The sequence below is a fragment of the Ornithorhynchus anatinus genome, chromosome 2 (assembly GCF_004115215.2).
Source record: "Ornithorhynchus anatinus isolate Pmale09 chromosome 2, mOrnAna1.pri.v4, whole genome shotgun sequence".
Classification (NCBI taxonomy): Eukaryota; Metazoa; Chordata; class Mammalia; order Monotremata; family Ornithorhynchidae; genus Ornithorhynchus; species Ornithorhynchus anatinus.
Genome location: NC_041729.1, coordinates 144,590,214 through 144,615,012, shown reverse-complemented (window position 1 = coordinate 144,615,012; position 24,799 = coordinate 144,590,214). Strand labels below are relative to the sequence as shown.

The 24,799-nt window shown below is 46.1% G+C and overlaps 1 protein-coding gene across 4 annotated transcripts in view; it reads left to right on the top strand.

Annotated features, from left to right (window-relative positions):
* Positions 1–24,799, top strand: part of DENND5B (DENN domain containing 5B) — a 235,509-nt gene that overhangs the window by 187,046 nt on the left and 23,664 nt on the right. For all 4 annotated transcript variants that reach the window (XM_029053480.2, XM_029053470.2, XM_029053489.2 and 1 more), the window contains 4 exons: positions 12,112–12,240; positions 13,900–14,021; positions 16,105–16,250; positions 23,114–23,232. In XM_029053480.2, the coding sequence (XP_028909313.1) occupies positions 12,112–12,240; positions 13,900–14,021; positions 16,105–16,250; positions 23,114–23,232 (516 nt within the window). The remainder of the gene's footprint in view (positions 1–12,111; positions 12,241–13,899; positions 14,022–16,104; positions 16,251–23,113; positions 23,233–24,799) is intronic.

Here is a 24,799-nt window from a genome sequence, read left to right as displayed (position 1 = left end):
CACAGTCTTAATCCCCATTTTACAGATGAGGGAACTGAGGCACAGAGAAGTCATTCTGGCTCCACCACTTCTCTGCTGTGTGACCTCGGGCCTGTCACTTCACTACTCTGGGCCTCAGTTCCCTCATCTGGAAAATGGGAATTAAGACTGTGAGCTCCATGTAGTCCAGGGACTGTGTCCAACCTGAGAAGCAGCATGGCCTGGCGGCAAGAGCATGGGTTTAGGAGTCAGAGGTCATGGGTTCTAATCCCAGCTCCGCCACTTGTCTCCCATATGACCTTGAGCAAGTCACTTAACTTCTTTGTGCCTCAGTTACCTCATCTGTAAAATGGGGGTTAAGACCCCAAGCCCCTCGTGGGACAATCCTTTTAACTGGTATCTACACCAGTGCTTAGAACAGTGCTTGGCACATAGTAAGTGCTTAACAAATACCATAATTAATATTGTTATTTTTAGCTTGTATCTACCCCAGCGCTTAGTACAGTGCCTGGCGCATAGGAAATGTTTAACAAATAGCCTTAAAAAACCCCAAAAAAACCCAGCCGGTTCCTGCCTGCATGGAATAAGCTGAGAACCAGCATGAATGTCCACCGTGTGTTCGTGCAAATGAGAGGTAGATCGATCAGTTAATCGGTGGTATTTATTGAGTGCCTGCCGTATGCCGAGTACTGCGTAGTGGATAGAGCCCGGGCTTGGGAGGCAGAAGGTCATGGGTTCTAATCCCATATGTCTGCTGGGTAAGTCCCTTCACTTCTCTGTGCCTCAGTTCCCTCATCTGTAAAATGGGGATTGAGACATGAGTCCCACGTGGATGGGGACTGTGTCCAACTTGATTTGCTTGTATCTACCCTAGGTCTTAGTAATAATAATAATGGTGGTTTTGTTAAGTGCTTACTATGTGCAAAGCACTGTTCTAAGCGCTGGGGGGATATAAAATGATCAAGTTGTGCCACGTGGGGCTTACAGTTTTAATCCCCATTTTACAGATGGGGTAACTGAGGTACAGAGAAGTTAAGTGACTTGCCCAAAGTCACACAGCTGACAAGTGGTAGAACAGGGATTAGAACCCATGACCTCTGACTCCCAAGCCCGGGCTCTTTCCACTGAGCCACACTGCTAGTACAGTGCCTGGCACAAAGTAAGTGCTTAAATACTAGTTATTATTGTCATTATTATTATTATTTTTGTACTGAATTGCAGGGAAGGTCAATACAATAGAACTGGTCAATATAAATCCTGCCAACAAGAAGCATATGGTTTAGAGGGAAAGACAAACATTAAAATAAATCCCAGCTAGGTGAAATTGTAGAATATAAGGATATGTACGTTAAATGCTGTGGTGCTAGAGTAAACATTAAAGTGCTAAGGGGCACAAAGAGAAGCAGTGTGGTCTAGTGGTTAGAGCACAGTCCTGGGAGCCGAGGGTCATGAGTTCTAGTCCTGACTCTGCCACTTGTCTGCTATGTGACCTTGGGCAAGTCACTGAACTTCTCTGGGCCTCAGTGACTTCATCTATGAAGTGAGGATTGAGACGGTGAGCACCTCATGGGACAGCGATTGTGTCCAACCCGATTTGCTTGTATCCACCCCGGCGCTTAATACAGTGCCTGGCACATAGTAGGTGCTTAACAAATATCACGATTATTATTGCATAGTGAATACCAAGCAAATGCAGGGCTTGGTCTGGGAAGCTCTCTTGAAGGAGGTGCGATTTTAGGAAGATTTTGAAGGTGGAGAGAGCAGTGGACTGTCAGATATGAAGTGGGAGTTCCAGGACAGAGAGAGGATGTGGGGAAAATTAACAGACACATTCCCTGCCCATAATGAACTTACAGTCTAGAAGGCTAGACAGGCATTAATGCAAATAAGTAATTTATGATATATAATTTCAAGAAAGAATAAATAACCTTCACTTCTGGAATCAGTGAATTATACACAGTACCAGGTTGGAAGAGAGATGAATGGAAAACCCACTAAATCAATCTCATGTGCTCACTGACATATGCGTGAATGATCTAATGGGTTTTTGTATGTATTCGGTGCCTTTTTTGTGGAAAAGAAAAGCAACATGGCCTAGTGGTTAAAAGCACGACCCTGGGAGTCAGAGGACCTGAGTTCTAACCCTGGCAAATGCTGGAGTCGTTATAAGATTATCAGGTTGGACACAATCCCTGCCCCATGTGGGGCTCACGGTCTTATTCCCCATTTTAGAGATGAGGGAACTGAGGCCCAGAGAAGTGAAGTGACTTGCTCAAGTTCCTACAGCAGATAAGTGGTTGAGCCAGGATTAGAACCCCTGATCTTCTGACTCTCAGTCCCATGCACTATCCATTAGGGCCTGCTGCTTTTCAGCTTCATCCCTCTCCCCACCTTCAAGGTCTTATTAAAATCCCATCTCCTCCAGGAAGCCTTCCCGACTAAGCCAAGTTTTCCCTATTCCCTCTTCTTTCTGTGTTATTTATGCACTTGGATCTATACAGCTCCGCCACCTGTCAGCTGTGTGACTTTGGGCAAGTCACTTAACTTCTCGGTGCCTCAGTTACCTCATCTGTAAAATGGGGATTAAGACTTTGAGCCCCACCTGGGACAACCTCATTACCTTGTATCTTCCCCAGCACTTTGAACAGTGCTTGGTGCATAGTAAGTGCTTAGCAAAAACGTCATTATGATTATTACCCTTTAAGAACCTGATATTCATCCCACCCTCAGTCCCATGTAGACTGGGATCTCCCAACTCTGTTTCTACCAACTCTGTTGTATTGTCCTTTCCTAAGTGGTTCGCACAGTGCCCTGCACACAGCGGGGGCCTAGTGATTCCCATTAATTGATTGATTGAGTGGGTTGGCATGGTACCAGCTCTAGAGGAGTTTGCAGTCTGGATGGGGAGACAGACTTGGAAGTGAATTACTTGGGAGAATGGGAGGCCATGAGGAAATATACTTCACTCTGCTGTCCGGATCATTCAGTTCACATCTCCCCACTCCTCAAGAAACTCCATGGTTGCCCATCCATCTCCACGTCAAACAAAAACTCCTTACCATCGGATTTAGAGCACTTAATCAGCTCACCCCCTCCTATCTTACCTCACTGATCTCTTACTACAACTCCAGACCTCACGCTTCACTTCTCCGCTGCCCACTTTCTCACTGTACCTTCATCTCATCTATCTCACCGACGACCCCTTGACCACATCCTCCCTCTGGCCTGGAGCTCCCTCCCCCTATACTCTAGACCACCACTCTCCCAAAACTTTAATAAAATCACATCTCCTCCAAGAGCCTTTCACCGATGAAGCCCTCTTTTCCCCTACTCCCTCTCCATTCCACGCAGCTTCTCTTAAGCACTTAACAAAGGCCTTATTGTGATGATTAATTATCATTATCACTATTGTTAGCAGGCAGGGTGTGGGGGAAGATCCACGACAGCCCTGAGGAGACCCAAATCTGAGTTTGAATTTGAACCCGTCTAAAGAAGTAGCTGAGTAATGATCCTAGCTCTGTGACTTACTTCACATTCACCATAAGGGAATGTGGAACATTTGATTAGTTGCTTAACTAAGCACAAAGGCTTGAGTGGAATTTAATAGACTGTTTCGTGTCTAAATTGATAGTAAATGTCATGGGATGCCAGTAGACCACTGGTCTTTAGATTCAAGTTTCCTGATGTAGAGCAGGCCAGAAGCAGTGATTAGTCAAGCTGATAAATTATTCATGCATCACCGATAGTGCCCAACTTGGAAAAAGTTGTTATTCGCTTAGTGGAAGCTCGATGATGCTTAATATGAGAATAGAATAGTTTTGATTTTAGAATAATATTTTGAACCCGTCGCCAAATTGATCTGGATTAAATTCCTCAAATATAGATTAGCACCAGTGTCGACAATGCACTTTCGTTAGTGTATGAATATGTATTTTTATGCCCTTATAGTATTGTGACCCTATCATAGGAGTGGAGAAATGGGAAAAAATTTGAAAAGACAATTCTCCTCTAATATACGTCTGTGCCTCTGAGATAATATGTACGTAAACATAGATAATAGGTAGTAAATGTACATGTTGTATATGTATCATAGGTGTACCATGCATAATGTAGAGAAGCAGCGTGGCTCAGTGGAAAGAATACGGGCTTGGGAGTCAGAGGTCATGGGTTCAAACCCCAACTCAGCCACTTGTCAGCTGTGTGACTTTGGGCAAGTCACTTAACTTCTCTGTGCCTCAGTTACCCCATCTGTAAAATGGAGATTAAGACTGTGAGCTCCATGTGGGACAAGCTGATCATCTTGTATCCTCCCCAGCGCTTTGAACAGTGCTTTGCACATAGTAAGTGCTTAACAAATGCCGTTAGTTAATGTAACGCCATTCAAAGCCCTACTGAGAGCACACCTCCTCCAGGAGGCCTTCCCAGACTGAGCCCCCCTTTCCCTCCGCTCCTCCTCCCCTCCCCATTCCCCCTTCTCCCACCCTCCGCTCTTCCCCCTTCTCCTCCCCTCAGCACTGTGCGTATTTGAATATATTGTTTATTACCCTATTTATTTTGTTAATGATGTGTATATCTCTATGATTCTATTTATTTTGATGTTGTCAGCGCCAGACTGCTTGTTTTGTTTTGTTCTGTTTTGCTTTACTGTCTGTCTCCCCCATTTTGAATGAGAGCCCATTTATGGCACAGGGATTGTCTCTATCTGTTGCCAAATTGTACACTCCAAGCGCTTAGTACAGTGCTCTGCACATAGTAAACGCTCAATAAATGCTATTGAATGAATGAATGAATGAATAATGTATGTGTAAGCTCCCTGCTGTTAGATTAGGAAGCAGCATGGTCTGGTGGGAAAATCACAGATGCGGGTTCTAATCCTGGCTCTGTCAGTGGCCTGCTGTTGACCTTGAGCAAGTTACTTAACTTGCCTGTGCTTCAGCTCCCTCAACTGCAAAATGGGGATTCAATCCCTATTCTCCCTCCTACTTGACTGTGAGCCCTATGTGGGACTTTTGTGACCTGATGATTTTGTATCTACCCCAGTATCTAGAACGGTGCTTGACGTATAGCAAACACTTAACAAATACCATATAACGAAGTGCTCACAGTGCACTGTGCTCTGGGCACGAGTAAGCATTCAGTAAATATTGATGAGGATTGTGTTTGTGTGTGTTAGAGGTGGTCCAGCTTTCCATGATTTATGCAGTAGGCTTGACTGACATGATCACCTCTATCTTACCTCTAGAGTGCCTGACAGAGTCTCAGATTTTCGTAATTCATAATTAGGGTACGGTAATTTTGTAGGTAAAAACTTTATGACTGTGGGGGGTAATGGGTTTTATGTTTTATGTTCATGCAGGCCGGGATTAAAAGTTCCAGTCCCGCGGAATAGCACTGACCCCATTTTTCTTCTCTGCCATCTCGTATTTTAAATTCTACCCATCCTCTTCCCGGGGCTCCCTCCATCTTCAGATTTTTCTTTTCCATTAAGTGGTCGCATCACATTTTCTCCTCCGATTTATTTGTTTCACTTACTGCTTATCCGCTCTCACCCTTTGACTTATGTTGACTTCCAGCCGGCACTGACAGTCTTTGCCTCTAAGCCAACATGGAATTGATCTCGAAATAACAGAAGCCTCAAGTGCACAGTTCTTTGATCACGTGCTTTATGTTTATCCCTCACGCCTGCCTCTCTCCTTGTCGATCCTGCAGATAAATCCTTTCTGTTTAGAAAGCAAAAAGGACCACTTGAGCTCCCATTAAGTGGTGCAGGCTACGGACCTTGAGGAGAGGCTCCCTCTTCACTCTTTCTGCTGCTTTAAGGGAAGTTGAGAAGCAGCCTGGCCTCGTGGAAAGAGCAGGGGCCTGGAAGTCAGAGGACCTGGGTCCTAATCTTGGCTCTGCCGGTCTTTTGCTGTGTGACCTTGAGCAAGTCGCTTCACTTCTCTGGGCCTCAGTTCTCCTGTTGCCCCTCCTCCTTAGACTGTGACCCCCATGCGGGACAGGGACTGTGTCCAACCTGATTACCTTGTATCTACCCCAGTGCTTACAGTCTAGACCGCAGGCTCACTGTGGACAGGGAATGTGTCTGAGAAGCAGCATAGCTCAGTGGAAAGAGCCTGGGCTTAGGAGTCAGAGGACGTGGGTTCATTCAGTAGTATTTATCCCGGCTCTGCCACTTGTCTGCTGTGTGCCCTTGGGCCAGTCGCTTCACTTCTCTGTGCCTCGGTTCCTTCATCTGGAAAATGGGGATTAAAACTGTGAGCCCCACGTGGGACAGCCTGATTAATCTGTATAATAGTAAGTGCTTAACAAATACCATCATTATTATCATTATTATTATTATCATTATATCGTCCTCCCCCAGCCACTTAGTACAGTGATCTGCACACAGTAAATGCTCAATAAATAGTCTTGACTGACTAACTGACACATAGCACTTTACAAGTACCATAGCGCCCATCAGAATTACACAGTTGGATTTTCAGGTCTCCCAGACAGATTGCTCTACCTTCGAACCCAAGGTTTGTCACCTTCAAAACTAGGGATCAGTTGTCTTGATTACTCCCAAATCATATATAATCAATCAGTGATATTTATTAAGCTCTTACTGGGGCAGAGCACTGTACTAAACGCTTGTGAGAGCATTCATTTGTCCAGTCATATTTATTATATTAATAATAATGTTGGTATTTGTTAAGCGCTTACTATGTGCAGAGCACTGTTCTAAGCACTGGGGTAGATACAGGGTAATCAGGTTGTCCCACATGAGGCTCACAGTTAATCCCCATTTTACAGATGCGGTGGAAAGAACATGGGCTTGGGAGTCAGAGGTCATGGGTTCTAATCCCCGCTTCGCCACCTGTCAGCTGTGTGACTTTGGGCAAGTCACTTCACTTCTCCGTGTCTCAGTTACCTCATCTGTAAAATGGGGATTAAGACTGTGAGCCCCACATGGGACCACCTGATCACTTTGTATCACCCCAGCGCTTAGAACAGTGCTTTGCACATAGTAAGCACTTAACAAATGCCATTAATATTATTATTATTATTAACTGAGGCACAGAGAAGTGAAGTGACTTGCCCACAGTCACACAGCTAACAAGTGGCAGAGCTGGGATTCAAACCCATGACCTCTGACTCCCAAGCCCGGGCTCTTTCCACTGAGCCATGCTTACTGTGTGCAGAGCACTGTACTAAGCTTTTGGGAAAGTACAATACAGCAATAAACAGTGACAGTTCCCTGGCCACAATGAGTCTAGAAGCGGGGAGACAGGCATCAATACAAATAAATAAATGACAGATATAGACATAAGTGCTATGGGGCTGGGAGGGGGGATGAACAAAGGGAGCAAGTCAGGATGATGCAGAAGAGAATGGAAGATGAGGAAAAGTAGGGCTTAGTCTGGGAAGGCCTCTTGGAGGAGATGGGCCTTCCGTAAGACTTTGAAGGGCCGGAGAGTGGTTGTCTGTCGGATTTGAGGAGGGAGGGCGTTCCAGGCCAGAGGCAGGACGTGGGTCAGGGATCGGCAGCGAGATGGGAGAGTTGGAAGCCCAGTGAGAAGGTTAGCGGCACCAGAGGAGCGGAGTGTGCGGGCTGGGTTGGAGAAGGAGAGAAGGGAGGTGAGGTAGGAGGGGGCAAGGGGATGGGGAGTTCTGGAGCCAAGAGTGAAGAGTTTTTGTTTGATGTGGAGGTGGATGGGTAACCACTGGAGTACAATACAGCAGAGTTGGTAGATACATTCCATGCCCAGAACAAGCTTAAGGTCTAGAGGGGAAGACAGACATTAATATCAATATTTTAGCTCCTCAACTAGGAAGTCTGTTACAAATCTCAGGAGAGTCCTGGTGCAGAGGTGGAATTGAATAAGCGGCTTGGCAGGAAAAATACCAAACTTTACTCTGATCTTCCCACTCTGACAGTTTTATCTCACTGCGGTGTGATAAAATGCCACTTCTCATTTCATAAGGGCGCCTGATCACGCATCAGCTCTGAGTCTCTGGAAATCCTGACACGTAACTCCGGAAAGCCTCAGAGCCACGAGCAAATGCAGGGAGGTTCTAGGGGTGGCGGAGATTAAAATTCAAAATGTTTGCTATTGCCCAGAGGGAAGGTTTTCGTAGGGCCGAAGTGCAAGTGAATCATTCCGGCCATAGGATTCACAAGTCCTCTCTTCTGCCACTGACCCTTTCCCTGCTTAGAAAACAAATGCCAAAGAAGATTAATTCAGTTCCATTGGGTTTTAGACAAAGAGTGAATCGCACACCCACACTTAACATGCAAATGGAGTAAGAATCGAAAGGACGGCACAGCGTTCTCTGTTTAAAGCCTGGCAAAATTTAGGGAACTCTTCATTTATCCATGCAGTAAAGATGATCTTCTTTAATACTGTCTTCCTGAGTTAGAGCCACATGCATTTGCAGTGGGCCAGTATATAAAGAGATAAGCTTTCTGAAGGTCTCCTAGGTGGTCGAATTTTTGAAATACACTTCGTCCAGCTGGAAAGGAAACCATTTAAGGTTTTAAAGGTGTGGATTCTTGACTTGAGGTTGGTGCTTGTTTCTGAGGGGGAAGAACAGCGGGGTTTAGCGGAAGGAGTCTGAGATTGGGTATCAGAGGTCAAGGGTTCTAGTCCCGTCTCTGCAACTTATCAGCTATGTGATTTAGGGCAAGTCACTTCACTTCTCTGTGCCTCAGTTCCCTCATCTGGAAACTGGGGATTAAGACGTGAGCCCCACTGGAGCCAACCTGATTACCTTGTATCTATCCCCGTGCTTAGAACAGTGCTTGGCACATAGTAAACACTTAACAAATACCATTATTATTAGTAGTAGTAGTAGTAGTAATAGTAGCAGGATTTCACATGGGTTACAAACTTGGGGTTTTTTCCAAGTTAGCTTTAAAGCAGGCATACAGATACTCTAAAACAAGGACAAAAATAGTCTTCAAAAGAGTCATTGCAATACAGTGTTGCAGAGCACGCATTCTTCTGATGCTACCAGTTGATTCATTCATTTGTATTTATTGAGCACTTACTATGTGTAGAGCACTCTATTAAGCGCTTGGGAGAGTACATTAGAACAGCTAACAGGAACATTCCTTGCCCACAATGAACTTAAAGTCTAGTGGGTGATCATTATAATAATAATAATAATAATGTTGGTAAGCACAAGTGCTTACTATGTGCAGAGCATTGTTCTAAGCACTCAGGTAGATACAGGGTCATCAGGTTGTCCCACAAAAGGCTCACAGTCTTAATCCCAATTTCACAGATGAGATAACTGGTACAGGCTCTCATAATATCCTGGCTGGATTATTGTGTCAACCTTCTCTCTGATCTCCCTTCCTCCTGCCTCTCCCCGCTCCAGTCTATTCTTCATTCTGCTGCCCGGATCACCTTCCTGCAGAAATGCTCTGGGTGTGTCACTCCCCTCCTTAAAATCCTCCAGTGGTTGCCTATCAACCTCTGCACTAAGCAAAAGTTTCTCACTCTGGGCTTCAAGGCTCTCCATCACCTCGCCCCCTCCTACCTCACCTCCCTTCTCTCTTTCTACTGCCCACCCAACCGCTCCATTCCTCTGCCGCCCACCTCCTCACCAGCTCCCGTTCTCGCCTATCCCGCCATTGACCCCTGGGCCACATCCTCCCACTGTCCCGGAATGCCCTCCCTCCTCACCTCCGCCAAACTAATTCTCTTCCCCTCCTCAAAGCCCTACTGAGAGCTCACCTCCTCCAAGAGGCCTTCCCACACTGAACTTCACCTTTTCCCTCTGCTCCCTCTGCTGCCCCTCTACCCCCCTTCACCTCCCCACAGCTAAACTCCCTTTCCCCCCTTTCCCTCTGCTCCTCCCCCTCTCCCTTCCCCTCCCCTCAGCACTGTGCTCGTCCGCTCATTTGTATATATTTTTTATTACCCTATTTATTTTGTTAATGAGATGTACATCACCTTGATTCTATTTATTGCTATTGTTTTAATGAGATGTACATCCCCATGATTCTATTTATTGCTATTGTTTTTGTCTGCCTATCTCCCCCGATTAGACTGTAAGCCCGTCATTGGGCAGGGATTGTCTCTATCTGTTGCAGATTTGTACCTTCCAAGCACTTAGTACAGTGCTCTGCATATAGTAAGTGCTCAATAAATACTCTTGAATGAATGAATGAATACCTGAGGCCCAGAGAAGCAGAGTGACTTGCCCACAGTCACACAGCTGACAAGTGGCAGAGCTGGTTTTCAAACCCATAGTCTCTGACTCCCAAGCCCCGGCTCCATCCACTGAGCCACACTGCTTCTCTTATGGTATCTCAGAGATTGAGAAGGAGGAATTCCATCACCGTGTGAAACTAAAGGAAAGGTTTGAATGGGGGAAGAAGTGGAATTGAACTAAAATCAGGATAGATTTCAGTAGAGAAGCAGCATGGCCTAGTGGGCTGAGCAGAGGCCTGAGAGTCAGAAGATCATGGGTTCTAATCCTGGTTCTATCACATGTCTGCTTTGTGACCTTAGTCAAGTCACTTCACTTCTCTGGGCGTCAGTTCCCTCATCTGTAAAATGGGGAATAAGACTGTGAGCTCTATGTGGGACAGGAAATGTGTCAGCCTGATTACCTTGTATCTACCCCAGGGCTTGGCACATAGTAAGTACTTAAAAAATGTCACAATTATTATTATTAGTGGTAATAATAGTAATAGAGCCTAAGGAAGAGCTTCTTGACTTGGCTAAAGTCAAGAAGCCTAAATTCTGCTCCTGAAGGCATAATATCCTATTATTCATCCCCCTTCCCATCCCCTCAGCACTTATGAACATATCTGTAATTTATTTATATTAATGCCTGTCACCCCCTCTAGACTGTGAGCTCCTTGTGGGCGGGGAATGTGTCTGTTTATTGTTCTATTGTAGTCTCCCAAGCGCTTAGTACAGTGCTCTGCACAAAGTATGTGCTCAATAAATAGGATTGACTGTTGCATTTTGGATCTTCGTTTGTATTCTTGTCTTTGCCTCTTATGTTTTATATTTTTATTGTTTTATCTTTATTTTGTGTGTCTGTTGCCTTTAACCTTCTCCCCCCACCACTGAACCACCCCTCTTTTGATTTGCAGGCCAGGGACCTTGTCTAATTCACCCACCTGGGCATTCTTTTCTAACTCATAGCACAGTGTTTTGCAAGAGTAAGCCCTTAATAAAAATAACAACCCAAACACTGGATTGGGCAAACAAGAGAGATGATAGTCTCCAGCCTTGAAGATATTTGGAAGAGACCTATCAGTCAATCAGTGGTATTTATTGAGCACTTATTGCATGTAGAGCTTGTACTAAGCTCTTGGAAAAGAACAATCCAAGTTGGTAGACGCGATCCCTTCCCATAGAGAACTTAAAGTCTGCACCTTTATTTGTTCCAGATAGTTTAGTGGTTTAGTCATCTAGAGGTGGGGGATTCTAATCCTGGCTCTGCCACTTGTCTGCTGTGTGACCCTAGGCAAGTCATTTGACTTCTCTGGGCCTCAGTCACCTCATCTGTAAAATGGGGATTAAGACTGTGAGCCCTGTATGGGACAGAGACTGTGTCCAACCTGATTTGCTGGATTCCACCCACCGCTTAATATTGTGCCTGGCACATAGTAAATTCTCACTTAACAAATACCATAATTATTGTTATTTTTTATTATTATGACCTCCAAAGGATCTTTTGAACGCTGTGATTCTCTGCTTCTTGAGAAGCAACGTGCCCTAATAGAAAGAACCCGGGCCTGGGAGTCAGAGGACCTGCGTTCTCACCCTGGTTCTGCCGTGTGTCTGCTCTGTGATCTTGGCCAAGTCACTTCACTTCCCTGGGAATCATCTGTAAAATGGGGATTAAATCCTACTCCCTCCTACTTAGACCATGAGCCCCATGTGGGACAGGGACTGTGTTCAACCTGATTGTCTTGTGCCTAACCTGGGGGCTTAAAACAGTGCTTGACATATTGTAAGAGCTTAACAAGTACCGTTATTTTTATTCCGGAAGGAACAAGAACTGCTGAATGTGTGATCTGAGCTCTCTGCTCCTAAATGAAGTTTTCAGTACCGAATTGGACAGGATTTGGGTCGAAGGAACTGGATTTTTACTATGTGTACGCGCTCTCTTCCTCTCCAGACACATTCAGAACATGAGCGAGATCAAGACGGACGTGGGGCGAGCCCGAGCTTGGATCCGTTTGTCTCTCGAGAAGAAACTCTTGTCTCAGCATCTCAAACAGCTTCTTTCCAACCAGCCACTCACCAGGTAAGAGGATTCCACTATCCCCAAGACATCCCTGTCAGTCAGTCCATCCGTAGTATTTATTGAGCGCTTGCTAAGTGCAGAGCACTGACAGTGACCCCCACATGGGACAGGGACTGTGTCCAACCCGATTTGCTTGTATCCACTCCAGCACTTAGTAATAATAATAATAATAATAACGCTATTTGTTAAGCACTTACTATGTGCCAAGCACTGATCTGAGTGCTGGAGTAGCTACAAGATAATCAGGTTGTCCCATGTGGGGCTTATAGTTTTAATCCCCATTTTACAGATGAGGTAACTGAGGCACAGAGAAGTGAAGTGACTGGCCAAAGTCACCCAGCTGACAAGTGGTGGATCCAGGATTAGAACCCATGACCTCTGACTCTCAAGCCCGTGCTCTTTCCACTAAGCCACGCTGCTTCTCGCGCAGTGCTTCTCACACTTCTAGTACAGTGCCTTGCACATAGTAAGCGTTTAACGAATACCATAGTTTATTATTATTGTTATTATTATTATTATTATTATTATTATTATGCGCTTGGGAGAGTACACTGCAGCAGAATTAGCAGACACTTTCTCTGCCCCGAATGAGCTGGCCCTGGGTCAGGCAATCAGCCAGTGGTATGTACTGAGCGCTTACTGTGTGCAGGGCATTCAGTCATTCATTGAGTTGTATTTATTAAGCAATTACTGTGTGCGGGGCACTGTACTGAGCACTTGGGAGAGTACAGAAGAGTCGGGAGATAAGTTCTCATGACGCTACCAGTGTTATTGCCCAAGGTTAGGTCTGCCCAAGGAGCAAAAGAAACCACCCATTAGAATGACCTCCCTGCCTCATAGAGCTAGGCTTGACGTGACGTTTGTGCAAAACTCGGAAATCGCTCTCGGAGGAAGCGCTCTGTTCTCGGCTTCAGAGCAGGATGTGTTGGAGAGCGAAGAGGTCATCGCACTTGAGTGCTTGCTTGAGTGCTTATTGTGTGCAGAGCTGGACACAAGCTCTAAGCGCTGGAGAGAGGACAATATAACAGACACTTTCCCAACCACAACACTTTTTATTTATTTATTTATTAAGTGCCATGGAGCCGTTTCCGTTTCATAGCGATTCCGTGGATATGCTTTCTCCAGAACGTCCCGTCTTCTGCCATAATCCGCAACCTTCCTAAGGGTTCTTCTGTTATCGTTGTTAAGGTCTCTATCCGTCCAACTGCCGGTCTGCTTCTAACATGTTTTCCCCAAATTTTACTCAGTCCCAGATTGGGGCACATTGACCAGAGACTGATTGTAAAATTAACTTTCACCATCCCCAGCCAGGAGTTCCAAGAAGTGTGGCCTAGTGAATAGAACCCTGGCCTAGGACTCAGAAGGACCTGGGTTCTAATCCCAGCTCTGCTGCTTGTCTGCTGTATGACCTTGGGGGAGTCACTTTGCTTCTCTCTTCCTCACTTCCCTCATCTGTACAATGGGGATGAAGACCATGAGCCCCATGTGGGACAGGGACTGCGTCCAACCTGATTAGCCTGTATCTACCCCAGTGCTTAGTACAGTGACTGGCCTATAACAAATATCATAAAATAAAATGAAAAAAATCGCTGTCGCATGCGGTCGGGGCTTGGAATTTAAATTTTTCTGAAGCCTGGTGTTTTTCTCACTGTCTCCCAGGAAACTCTATAAGCGTTACGCTTTCTTGCGATGCGAAGAAGAACGAGAGCAGTTCCTTTTTCACCTCCTTTCGCTCAATGCCGTGGATTATTTCTGCTTCACCAGCGTCTTCACTACCATCAGTGAGTTGGAAAGAGGCACGGGGATCTCATGGTCCTATGAAGGCGGGCAGATATTTATTTTTGGAAGGCATTACCTAATAATTTAAATCGGACATGGCCGCCTTTTTCAAAAAGGGGATGGTGTCCAAAAGGCAATCGTGAAATCGGCTCGCATTTGACGTGAAGGATTTTCCTCCAAGGTGAAAGCTGGGTTTTAGTGCTTTGTGGTGACCGCCACCTCGTGGCGTTATCACCCAACGAGATCACACAGGGGACTTTTGAATGAGCCACTTAGAATAACAATACATTAAATCATGATTAAATAATTTATAACAATAAAATAGAATATAAATAAAATATAAGCTAAAACAATAAAATCAACCTAATCCAATAGTTAGAGGATTTATAATGTAAATAAAATATAATAATAATGTTGGTATTTGTTAAGCGCTTACTGTGTGCAGAGCACTGTTCTAAGCACGGGGGGAGATACAGGGTCGTCAGGTTGTCCCACGTGAGGCTCACAGTGAATCCCCATTTTACAGATGAGGTAACTGAGGCGCAGAGAAGTGAAGTGACTTGCCCACAGGCACCCAGCTGACAAGGGGCAGATCCTGGATTCGAACCCATGACCTCTGACTCCGAAGCCCAGGCTCTTTCCACAGAGCCACGCTGCTTCTCATATAATATAATATAAATATAAAAATAACTAATAAAAATAATTTAATCAAATAATAAATAATTTGGGGTGATAAAGTATGATGTCGAATAAATATAAAATGATACAGATGATTTACTTCAATAATTAAATAATAAATATTATTGTTTAATAGTAATTTAAGTGCTGCACTTGAGGATTACTCTCCCAAGCGCTCAGTACAGCGCTTTGCACATAGTAAGCGCTCAGTAAATACGATTGAGTGAACGAGTGGAAGGAGATGTGTGGGCATTGATAATAAAAATAAGAAGAAGATTTATGGTATTTGTCAGGACTGCTTATGTGCCAAGCATTGTGAAAGGCAGCGTGGCTTCATGGAAAGAGCCTGGGCTTGGGAGTCAGAGGTCGTGGGTTCCAGTCCTGGCTCCGTCACTGTCAGCAAGCCACTTAACTTCTCTGGGCCTCAGTTACCTTGTCTGGAAAATGGGGATTAAGACCGTGAGCCCCACCTGGGACAGACTGATAACCTTGTATCTCCCCCAGTGCTTAGAACAGTGCTTGGCACATAATAAGCGCTTAACAAATACCATCATCATCACTGTTGTCAGCACTGGGGTAGATACGAGGTAATCAGGTTGTTCCAAGGGCCTGGGACTCGGAAGGACCTGAGTTCTAATAACTGGGTGACCTTGGGAAAGTCACTTAATTTCTGAGTGTTTCCGTTCCCTCATCTTTTAAAATGGGGATTAAGACTTTGAGCCCCACGTGGGCCAGGGACTGTGTCCAACCTGATTGTTATATAATAATAATAATAATGTTGGTATTTGTTAAGCACTTACTATGTGCAGAGCACTGTTCTAAGCGCTGGGGGAGATACAAGGTTATCAGGTTATATCTACCCCAGTGCTTAGAACAGTGCCTACCACCAAAGTAAGGGTTTAACAAATACTGTGTCAAAAAAAAAATCTGTACCCATTCACCTTGTATCTACCCCAATGCTTAGTGCAGTGTCTGGCACATAGCACTTAACAAATAACAGAATTATTATTATTATCATTGTTATAATAATGTTGGTATTTGTTAAGCGCTTACTATGTGCCAAGCACTGTTCTAAGCACTGGGGGAGATACAGGGTCATCAGGTTGTCCCACGTGGGGCTCACAGTCTTCATCCCCATTTTACAGTTGAGGTAACTGAGGCGCAGAGAAATGAAGTGACTTGCCCAAAGTCACCCAGCTGACAGGTGTCAGAGCCGGGATTAGAACCCACGATCTCTGACTCCCAAGCCCGAGCTCTTTACACTAAGCCATGCTGCTTCAGCGCTTAGTACACTGACTGGCACAGAGTAAGCGCTTAACAATTATCAGAATTATTACGAGTGGGTGGCATTTGCGGGTTTTTTATGTTGTTGTTCTGCTGAGTATGTTTCCGTGTTTTCCTTTCCAGTGATCCCATACAGATCAGTCATCATCCCAATCAAAAAACTGAGCAACGCCATCATCACCTCAAACCCGTGGATTTGTGTCTCGGGGGAACTGGGAGACACGGGAATAATGCAGATTCCAAAGAACCTCCTGGAAATGACCTTTGAGGTGGGTCCTGCTCGTGTCATTAACCACCGGGGTGAAAAACTGACTTTCAGCAGTGGTTGCCGGGACCTTTTCACAAGAAACGGATGGACTTTTTCAAAAGCAGAAAATTGGAGACCAGTTTTTTTTTTCTTTTTCAAAACAGTAGAGGACGGCTTAGGCAGGGAATGTGTCTACCAACTCTGCTGTATTGTATAGTTCAGTACAGTGCTGGACACACAGAAAGCGCTCAGTAGTGGATAGTGCACGGGCCTGGGAGTCAGAAGGTCATGGGTTCTAATCCCGGTTTCGCCACGTCTGCTGTATGACCTTGGGCAAGTCACCTCACTTCTCTGTGCCTCTGTTCCATCATCTCTAAAATGGGGATTGAGACCGTGAGCCCCACATGGGTCAGGGATTGTGTCCAATCAGATTTGCTTGTACCCACCCCAGCGCTTAGTACAGTGCTTTGCACATCGTAAGCACTTAACAAATACCACAATTATTATTAGTAGTAAATATCATTGATGGATTGCGTCGTGGTGAAGGGTCTTTTGAGTTCCTTTGCATAAGAATCTCTAGCCTGTAAGCTCATCGTGGGCTGGGATTGTGTCTACCAACTCCATTATATTGTACTCTCCCGAGCACTTAGTACAGGACTCTGCACACAGTAAGTGCTCAATAAATACCACTGATTAATTAATGGATTGATTGATGAAGTCTACGACCTTTTTTAGAACTCAGAAAACTTGAGACTGATCTATTTCTTTAACAAAATTGTAGAGGATGTTTGGTAGTAGAGAGTCCTTTTTAAAACTATTGGAACCCTCTGCTGGAATTCATAGGTGATAATGATAATAAGAATAAATATGGTATTTGTTAAACACTTACAAATATGGTATTTAATATTTATAATAGTAATAGCTGTGGTATTTGTTAAGTGTGTTATGTGCCGGGCACGACTCTAAGCACTGTAACTTGTAACTTGTATCTACCTCAGGGTGTAGAACAATGCTTGGCACATAGTCAGTGCTTAGCAAGTACCATAATGACGATGATGATGATGGGATAGGGTCAGGCAAATCGGGTTGGACACAGTCCCCGTCCCACGTGGTCCTCACAGGCTTAATCCCCATTTTGCACATGAGGGAACTGAGGCCCAGAGAAGTGAAGCGATTCGCCCAAGGTCACACAGCAAATGAGTGTTCATTCAATCATTCAATAGTATTTATTGAGCGCTTACTATGTGCAGAGCACTTACTAAGCGCTTGGGATGAACAAGTCGGCAACAGATAGAGACAGTCCCTGCCGTTTGACGGGTTTACAGTCTAATCGGGGGAGACGGACAGACGAGAACGATGGCGATAAATAGAGTCGAGGGGAAGAACATCTCGTAAAAACAATGGCAACTAAATAGAATCGAGGCGATGTACAATTCATTAACAAAATAAATAGGGTAACGAAAATATATACAGTCGAGCGATCGAGTACGGTGCTGTGGGGAGGGGAAGGGAGAGGTGGAGGAGCAGAGGGAAAAGGGGAAAAAGAGGGTTTAGCTGCGGAGAGGTAAAGGGGGGATGGCAGAGGGAGTAGAGGGAGAAGAGGAGCTCAGTCTGGGAACCCCTCTCGGAGGAGGTGAGTTTTAAGTAGGGTTTTGAAGAGGGAAAGAGAATCAGTTTGGCGGAGGTGAGGAGGGAGGGCGTTCCGGGACCGCGGGAGGACGTGACCCGGGGGTCGACGGCGGGATGGGCGAGACCGAGAGACGGTGAGGAGGTGGGCGGCAGAGGAGCGGAGCGTGCGGGGTGGGCGGTGGAAAGAGAGAAGGGAGGAGAGGTAGGAAGGGGCAAGGTGATGGAGAGCCTCGAAGCCTAGAGTGAGGAGTTTTTGTTTGGAGCGGAGGTCGATAGGCAACCACTGGAGTTGTTTAAGAAGGGGAGTGATATGCCCAGATCGTTTCTGCGGGAAGATGAGCCGGGCAGCGGAGTGAAGAATATACTGGAGCGGGGCGAGAGAGGAGGAAGGGAGGTCAGAGAGAAGGCTGACACGGTAGTCTAGCCGGGATATAACGAGAGCCTGTAACAGTAAGGTAGCCGTTTGGGTGGAGAGGAAAGGGCAGATCTTGGCGATATTGTAGAGGTGAAACCGGCAGAGTTGGGATTAGAACCCAGGTCTTTCTGACTCCCAAGCCCGGACTCTATCCATTAGGCAGAAGCAGCGTGGCAGAATTCTATCCAGACTCTATCCACGCAGAAGCAGTGTGGCTCAGTGGAAAGAGCCCGGGCTTGGGAGTCAGAGGCCGTGGGTACTAATCCCGGCTCCGCCACTCGTCTGCTGTGTGACCTTGGGCAAGTCACTTGACTTCTCTCTGCTTCAGTTCCTTCATCCGGAAAATGGGGGTGAAGACTGTGAGCCCCAGGCGGGACAACCTGATTACCTTGTATCTCCCCCAGCGCTTAAAACGGTGCCCAGCACATAGAAAGTGCTTAACAAATGCTGTCATCATCATTATTATTATTATTAGGCCATGTTGCTGTAAGCCAAACACTCTACTAAGTGATGGAATAGCTACAGTATAAGCAGTCCCATCTGGAACTCTCATTCTAAGGACATGGGGTAACAGCGCTTTGCACACAGTAAGCGCTCAATAAATACAATTGAATGAATGACCTGGTATTTTGTTCCCATCTTACAGCTCAATCAATGGCATTTCTTGAGCAGAAACTGTGTGACAAGCACTGTACTAAGCACTTGGGAAAGCAGAATACAATCACGATGGTAGACGTGATCACCTGCCCACAGCGAGCTTCCAGTCTCCAGGGGGAGACAGGTGATTAAATTAGAGCGAGGGGAAGTAGTAAAGTATAAGAAGATGTTCTTCTGGGCTGTGGGGCTGGAGTGAGGATCACAGTGCTTCAGGAGTGAATGGCTAAGTACATAGGCAGTGCAGAAAAGAGGGCTTAATCAGGGAAGGCTTCATGGAGGGGGCGGGATTTTACGAGGGTTTCAAGGTGGGGAGAGCGAGGGTCTGGCCATTACCAAGCCAGAAACGATCTGGGCCTGTCACTCCCCTTCTTAAACAACTCCAGTGGTTGCCTATCAACCTCCGCTCCAAACAAAAACTCCTCACTCTAGGCTTCGAGGCTCTACATCACCTCGCCCCTTCCTACCTCTCCCCCCTTCTCTCTTTCTACCGCCCACCCCGCACGCTCCGCTCCTCCGCCGCCCACCTCCTCACCGTCCCTCGGTCTCGCCCATCCCACCGTCGACCCCCGGGCCGCGTCCTCCCGCGGTCCCGGAACGCCCTCCCTCCTCACCTCCGCCAAACTGATTCTCTTCCCCTCTTCAAAACCCTACTTAAAACTCACCTCCTCCAAGAGGCCTTCCCAGACTGAGCTCCTCTTCTCCCTCTACTCCCTCTACCACCCCCCCCTTCACCTCTCCGCAGCTAAACCCTCTTTTTCCCCCTTTCCCTCTGCTCCTCCCCCTCTCCCTTCCCCTCCCCTCAGCACTGTACTCGTCCGCTCGACTGTATATATTTCCATTACCCTATTTATTTTTTGTTAATGAAATGTACATCTCCTTGATTCTATTTAGTCGCCATTGTTTTTACGAGATGTTCTTCCCCTCGACTCTATTTATCGCCATCGTTCTCGTCTGTCCGTCTCCCCCAATTAGACCGTAAGCCCGTCAAATGGCAGGGACTGTCTCTATCTGTTGCCGACTTGTTCATTCCAAGCACTTAGTACAGTGCTCTGCACATAGTAAACGCTCAATAAATACTACTGAATGAATGAATACCAAGCGGGAGGGTAGGATCGTGTGTGCAAGGGATCGGTGGCGAGATAGACGGGATCGAAGTAGGTGGGCGACGGAGAAGGGAGGCCTGCGGGCTTGGTTGCAGTAGGAAATCAGGGAGCTGAGGTAGGAGGAAGAGAGGTGATTGAGTGCCTAAAGCCAATGGTAAAGAGCTTCTGTATGATGCTAAGGTGGATGGGCGACTATTGGAGGTTTTCTGAAGAGTGGGGAGATAGGGAATGAATGTTTTTTTCAGAAAAATGATCCGGGCAGCAGACTAAAGTATGGACAGGAGAGGAGACGAACAAGAGACAGGGAGGTCAAAGAGAAGGCCGATGCATTAGTCGAGGTGGGAAATGTCTTAAAAAGAAACTTAAGCCTTTTTTTTTTGGATCAAGATATTAGCAGTTAGGTTAAAGAGCAAAGTGGGATTCTAAAGGTATGGTGAAGGTAGAACCAACAGGATTTGGTGACATTGAATGTGCGGGTTGAATGAGGCAGGATAATGCCATGGTTAAGGGCTTGGGAGAAAGGAAGGTGGTGATATTGTGTGATAGAAAAGTCAGGGAGAGGGAAGGGTTTGGGTGGGACAATGAGGAGTTCTGTTTTGGATATGTTAAGTTTGAGGCGATGGGAGGACATCCAAGTAGAGCTGTCTTGAAGTCAGGAGGAAGTGCGAGACTGCAGAGATGGAGAGAGAGCAGGGTTGGACAGTTAGATTTGGGAATCAACCACATAGAGATGTTAATTAGAGACATGGGAGTGATTGAGTTCTCTGAGGGAGTGGATGTAGAGGGAGAAGAGAAGGGGCCCAGAACTGAACCTTGAGGTCTTTTCCAAGATGAAGTAAAGTGGACACAGGAGTTAGTGACTTGCCCAAGGTGAGCTCCCCTTTTCCTGAGCTCCCCTTTTCCCTCTGCTCCCTCTACCCACCCCCTTCACCTCTCCACAGCTGAACCCTCTTCTCCCCCCTTTGCCTCTGATCCTCCCCCTCTCCCTTCCCATCCCCTCAGCACTGTACTCATCCGCTCAACTGTATATATCTTCATTACCCTATTTATTTTGTGAATGAGATGTACATCACTTTGATTCTATTATTTGCTATTGTTCTAATGAGATGTTCTTCCCCTCGATTCTGTTTATTGCCATTCTTCTTGTCTGTCTGTCTCCCCCGATTAGACTGTAAGCCCATCAAAGGGCAGGGACTGTCTCTATCTGTTACCGACTTGTACATTCCAAGTGCTTAGTACAGTGCTCTGAACATAGTGAGCGCTCAATAAATACTATTGAATGAATGAGTGAACAACAGGCAAGTGGCGGGACCAGAATCAGAACCCAGGTCCCCTGAGCCCCAGGCACGTTCTCTTTCCACCAGGTCATGCTGCTTCTGCACCCCCATGAAAATTTCCATTCATTTCTGGAATGGAACTAACGCCAACCTTCTCACTGTCCCTCGATCTTGCCTGTCTGGCCGCTGACCCCTGGCCCATGTCCTGCCTCTGGCTTGGAACGCCCTCCCTCCTCACATGCGTCAGACAATGACTCTCCCCCCGCTTCAAAGCCCATCTCCTCCAAGAGGCCTTCCCTGACTAAACCCCCCTTCCCACTTTTCCACTCCCTTCTACGTCTTCTCGACTTGCTCCCTTCATTCCTCCTCCTCCCGCCGATCCACAGCACTTAATTATAACTTATAATAATAATTATGGTACTCGTTAAGCACTTACTATGTGCCGAGCACTGTTCTAAGCACTGGGGTAGATACAAGCTAATCAAGTTGGACGCGGTCCCTCTTGGGGTTCACAGTCTTAATCCCCATTTTACAGATGAGGTAACCGAAGCCCGGAGAAAAAAAACAGTGGTATCTGATAAGCGCTTACTATGTGCAAAGCACTGTTCTAAGCACTGGTGGAGATACACAAGATGATCAGGTTGTCCCACCTGGGGCTCACAGTCTTCATCCCCATTTTACAGATGAGGGAACTGAGGCACATAGAAGTTCAGTGATTTGCCCCAAGTCACACAGCTGGCAAATGGCGGAGCCGGGATTCGAAGCCATGACCTCTGACTCCCAAGCCCGGGCTCTTTCCACTGAGTCACGCTGCTTGCCCATGGTCACAGAGCAGACGTGGTGGAGCCAGAATTGGAACCCAGGTCCTTCTGACTCCCAGGCCCACAATCTGTCTACTAAGCCATGCTGCTTTTCTTCCACTAAACCACGCTGCTTAGAACAGTGCTTGACAACATAGTAAGCACTTTCTCCCACTCCCTTCTGCGTCGCCCCGTCTTGCTCCCTTCATTCATTCTCCCTCCCAGCCCCACAATATGTATGTATAGATTTATCATTTATTTATTCATGTATTTATTTATCTATATTAATAATAGTAATTATGGTATTTGTTAAGCATTTACTGTGTGGCAGGCACTGATCTAAGTGCTGGGGGAGATACAAGATAATCAGGTTGGACACAGTTCCTATCCCACATGGGGCTCACAGTCTGTATCCCCATTTTCCAGATGAGGGAACTGAGGCATAGAGAAGCTAAGTGACCTGCCCAAGATCACACAGCAGACGAGTGGCAGAGCCAGAATTAGAACTCATGGCCTTCTGATTCCCGGGCCTGGGCTCTATCTGCTCGGCCTTGCTGCTTATTAATGTCCGTCTCCCCCCTAGACTGTAAGGTCACAGTGGGCAGGCAATATGTCTCTTTATTCATTCATTCAATGGTATTTATTGAGCACTTACTGTGTGCAAAGCACTGTACTAACCGCTTGGAAAGTACAGTACAGCAATAAAGAGAGACGATCCCTGTCCGCAATAGGCTTGTTGTATTGTTCTCTCCCACACGCTTAGTTCAGTGCTTTGCACACAGTAAGTGCTCAATATTGAATGAATGAATTAACTAACAATAATAGTAATAATAATAATAGTAATAACATAAGTTGTCCTGGACCGTTTTTTTTATGGTCTCGTTTCTCTTGGGCTTACCAAAACTGAAAGCAAATGGAAATTCGGCGACCAAAGTAGAGATCGAGTTAAAAAAGGAATCTGAGATGCCGGAAGTCAAACACCATCTCTCTTTTCCCCCCCACAGTGTCAGAATTTGGGCAAGCTGACGACGGTGCAGATCGGCCACGATAATTCAGGACTATTAGCCAAGTGGCTTGTCGACTGCGTCATGGTCCGAAACGAAATCACTGGACACACGTACAAGTGAGTCTCTCACCCTGTCAATCCATTGGTGCTATTTATTGAACGCTTACTGGGTGCTGTACTAAGCTCTGGGGAGAGTATAACAGAGTCGGTGAGGATGTCGTAATGATAGGGGAAGCAGCGTGGCTCAGTGGAAAGAGCCTGGGCTTCGGAGTCAGAGGTCATGGGTTCAACTCCCGGTTCTGCCACTTATCAGCTGTGTGACTGTGGGCAAGTCACTTAACTTCTCTGTGCCTCAGTTACCTCATCTGTAAAATGGGGATTAATTGTGAGCCTTACGTGGGACAACCTGATGAACAGAACAGTGCTCTGCACATAGTAAGCGCTTAACAAATACCAACATTATTATTATTATTATTATATCGATCAGTGGTACGTATCGAGAGCTTCCAGCATGCAGAGCACTGTACTAAGTGCTTGGAGGAAGACAACAGATTAAAGTGTGTCTGGAGTCTTAGTTATCTTCCGGGAAATTGCACAGTCCCCCATTTCCAATTGTGAATTTGGGATTAGGAAGAAAGTCTCTGCTTCTGCAAGAGAGACAGCAGGAATTTTCTTCGCTGTGGTGTGACAGCCCAGCCCAGACCTTGAATCCTCATCCAAGTTCTAATCCTGGTCCTGGACTGAAGCGGAGATGATAAACTCCAAATGGGATAGCGACAGGGACCGATCTGATTCAATTGTAATAATAATAATGTTGGTATTTGTTAAGCGCTTCCTATGTGCAGAGCGCTGTTCTAAGCGCTGAGGTAGACACGGGGGAATCAGGTTGTCCCCCGTGAGGCTCACAGTCTTAATCCCCATTTTACAGATGAGGTAACTGAGGCCCAGAGAAGTGAAGTGACTTGCCCACAGTCACACAGCTGACAAGTGGCAGAGCTGGGATTCGAACTCACGACCTCTGACTCCAAAGCCCTGGCTCTTTCCACTGAGCCACGCTGCTTCTCTACCAACCCCAGAGGTTAATACAATTCCCGGTATGCAGTAAGCAGTCAATAAGTGCCATTCACTGATCCATCAATCGACCGGGTTTATCAATCAGTGGTATTCATTGAGTGCTTACTGTGTGTAGAGCACTGTACTGAGCGTTTGGGAGAGTACAATATAACAGAGTTAGCAGGCACTTTCTCTGCCCATAATGAACTTGAGCACTGAATGTGTGCAGAGCACTGTACTGAGCATTTGGGAGAGCAGAGTAGAACAGAGTTAACAGAACCGTTCCCTGTCCATAACAAGCTTGAGATCTCTGTGCAGAGCACTGTACTAAACCTTTGGGACAGCACACTACACCAGTTAGGAGACATGTTCCCTGCCCTTAATGAGCTTTAGTAATAATGTTGGTATTCGTTAAGCGCTTACTATGTGCCAAGCACTGTTCTAAGGGCTGAGATAGATAGAAGGTAATCAGGTTGTCCCCTGTGGGGCTCACGGTCTTAATCCCCATTTTTACAGATGAGGGAACTGAGGCACAGGGAAGTTAAGTGACTCACCCAAGGTCACACAGTTGTCACGTGGCAGAGGCGGGATTAGAACCCACGACCTCTGACTTCCAAACCCGTGCTCTTTC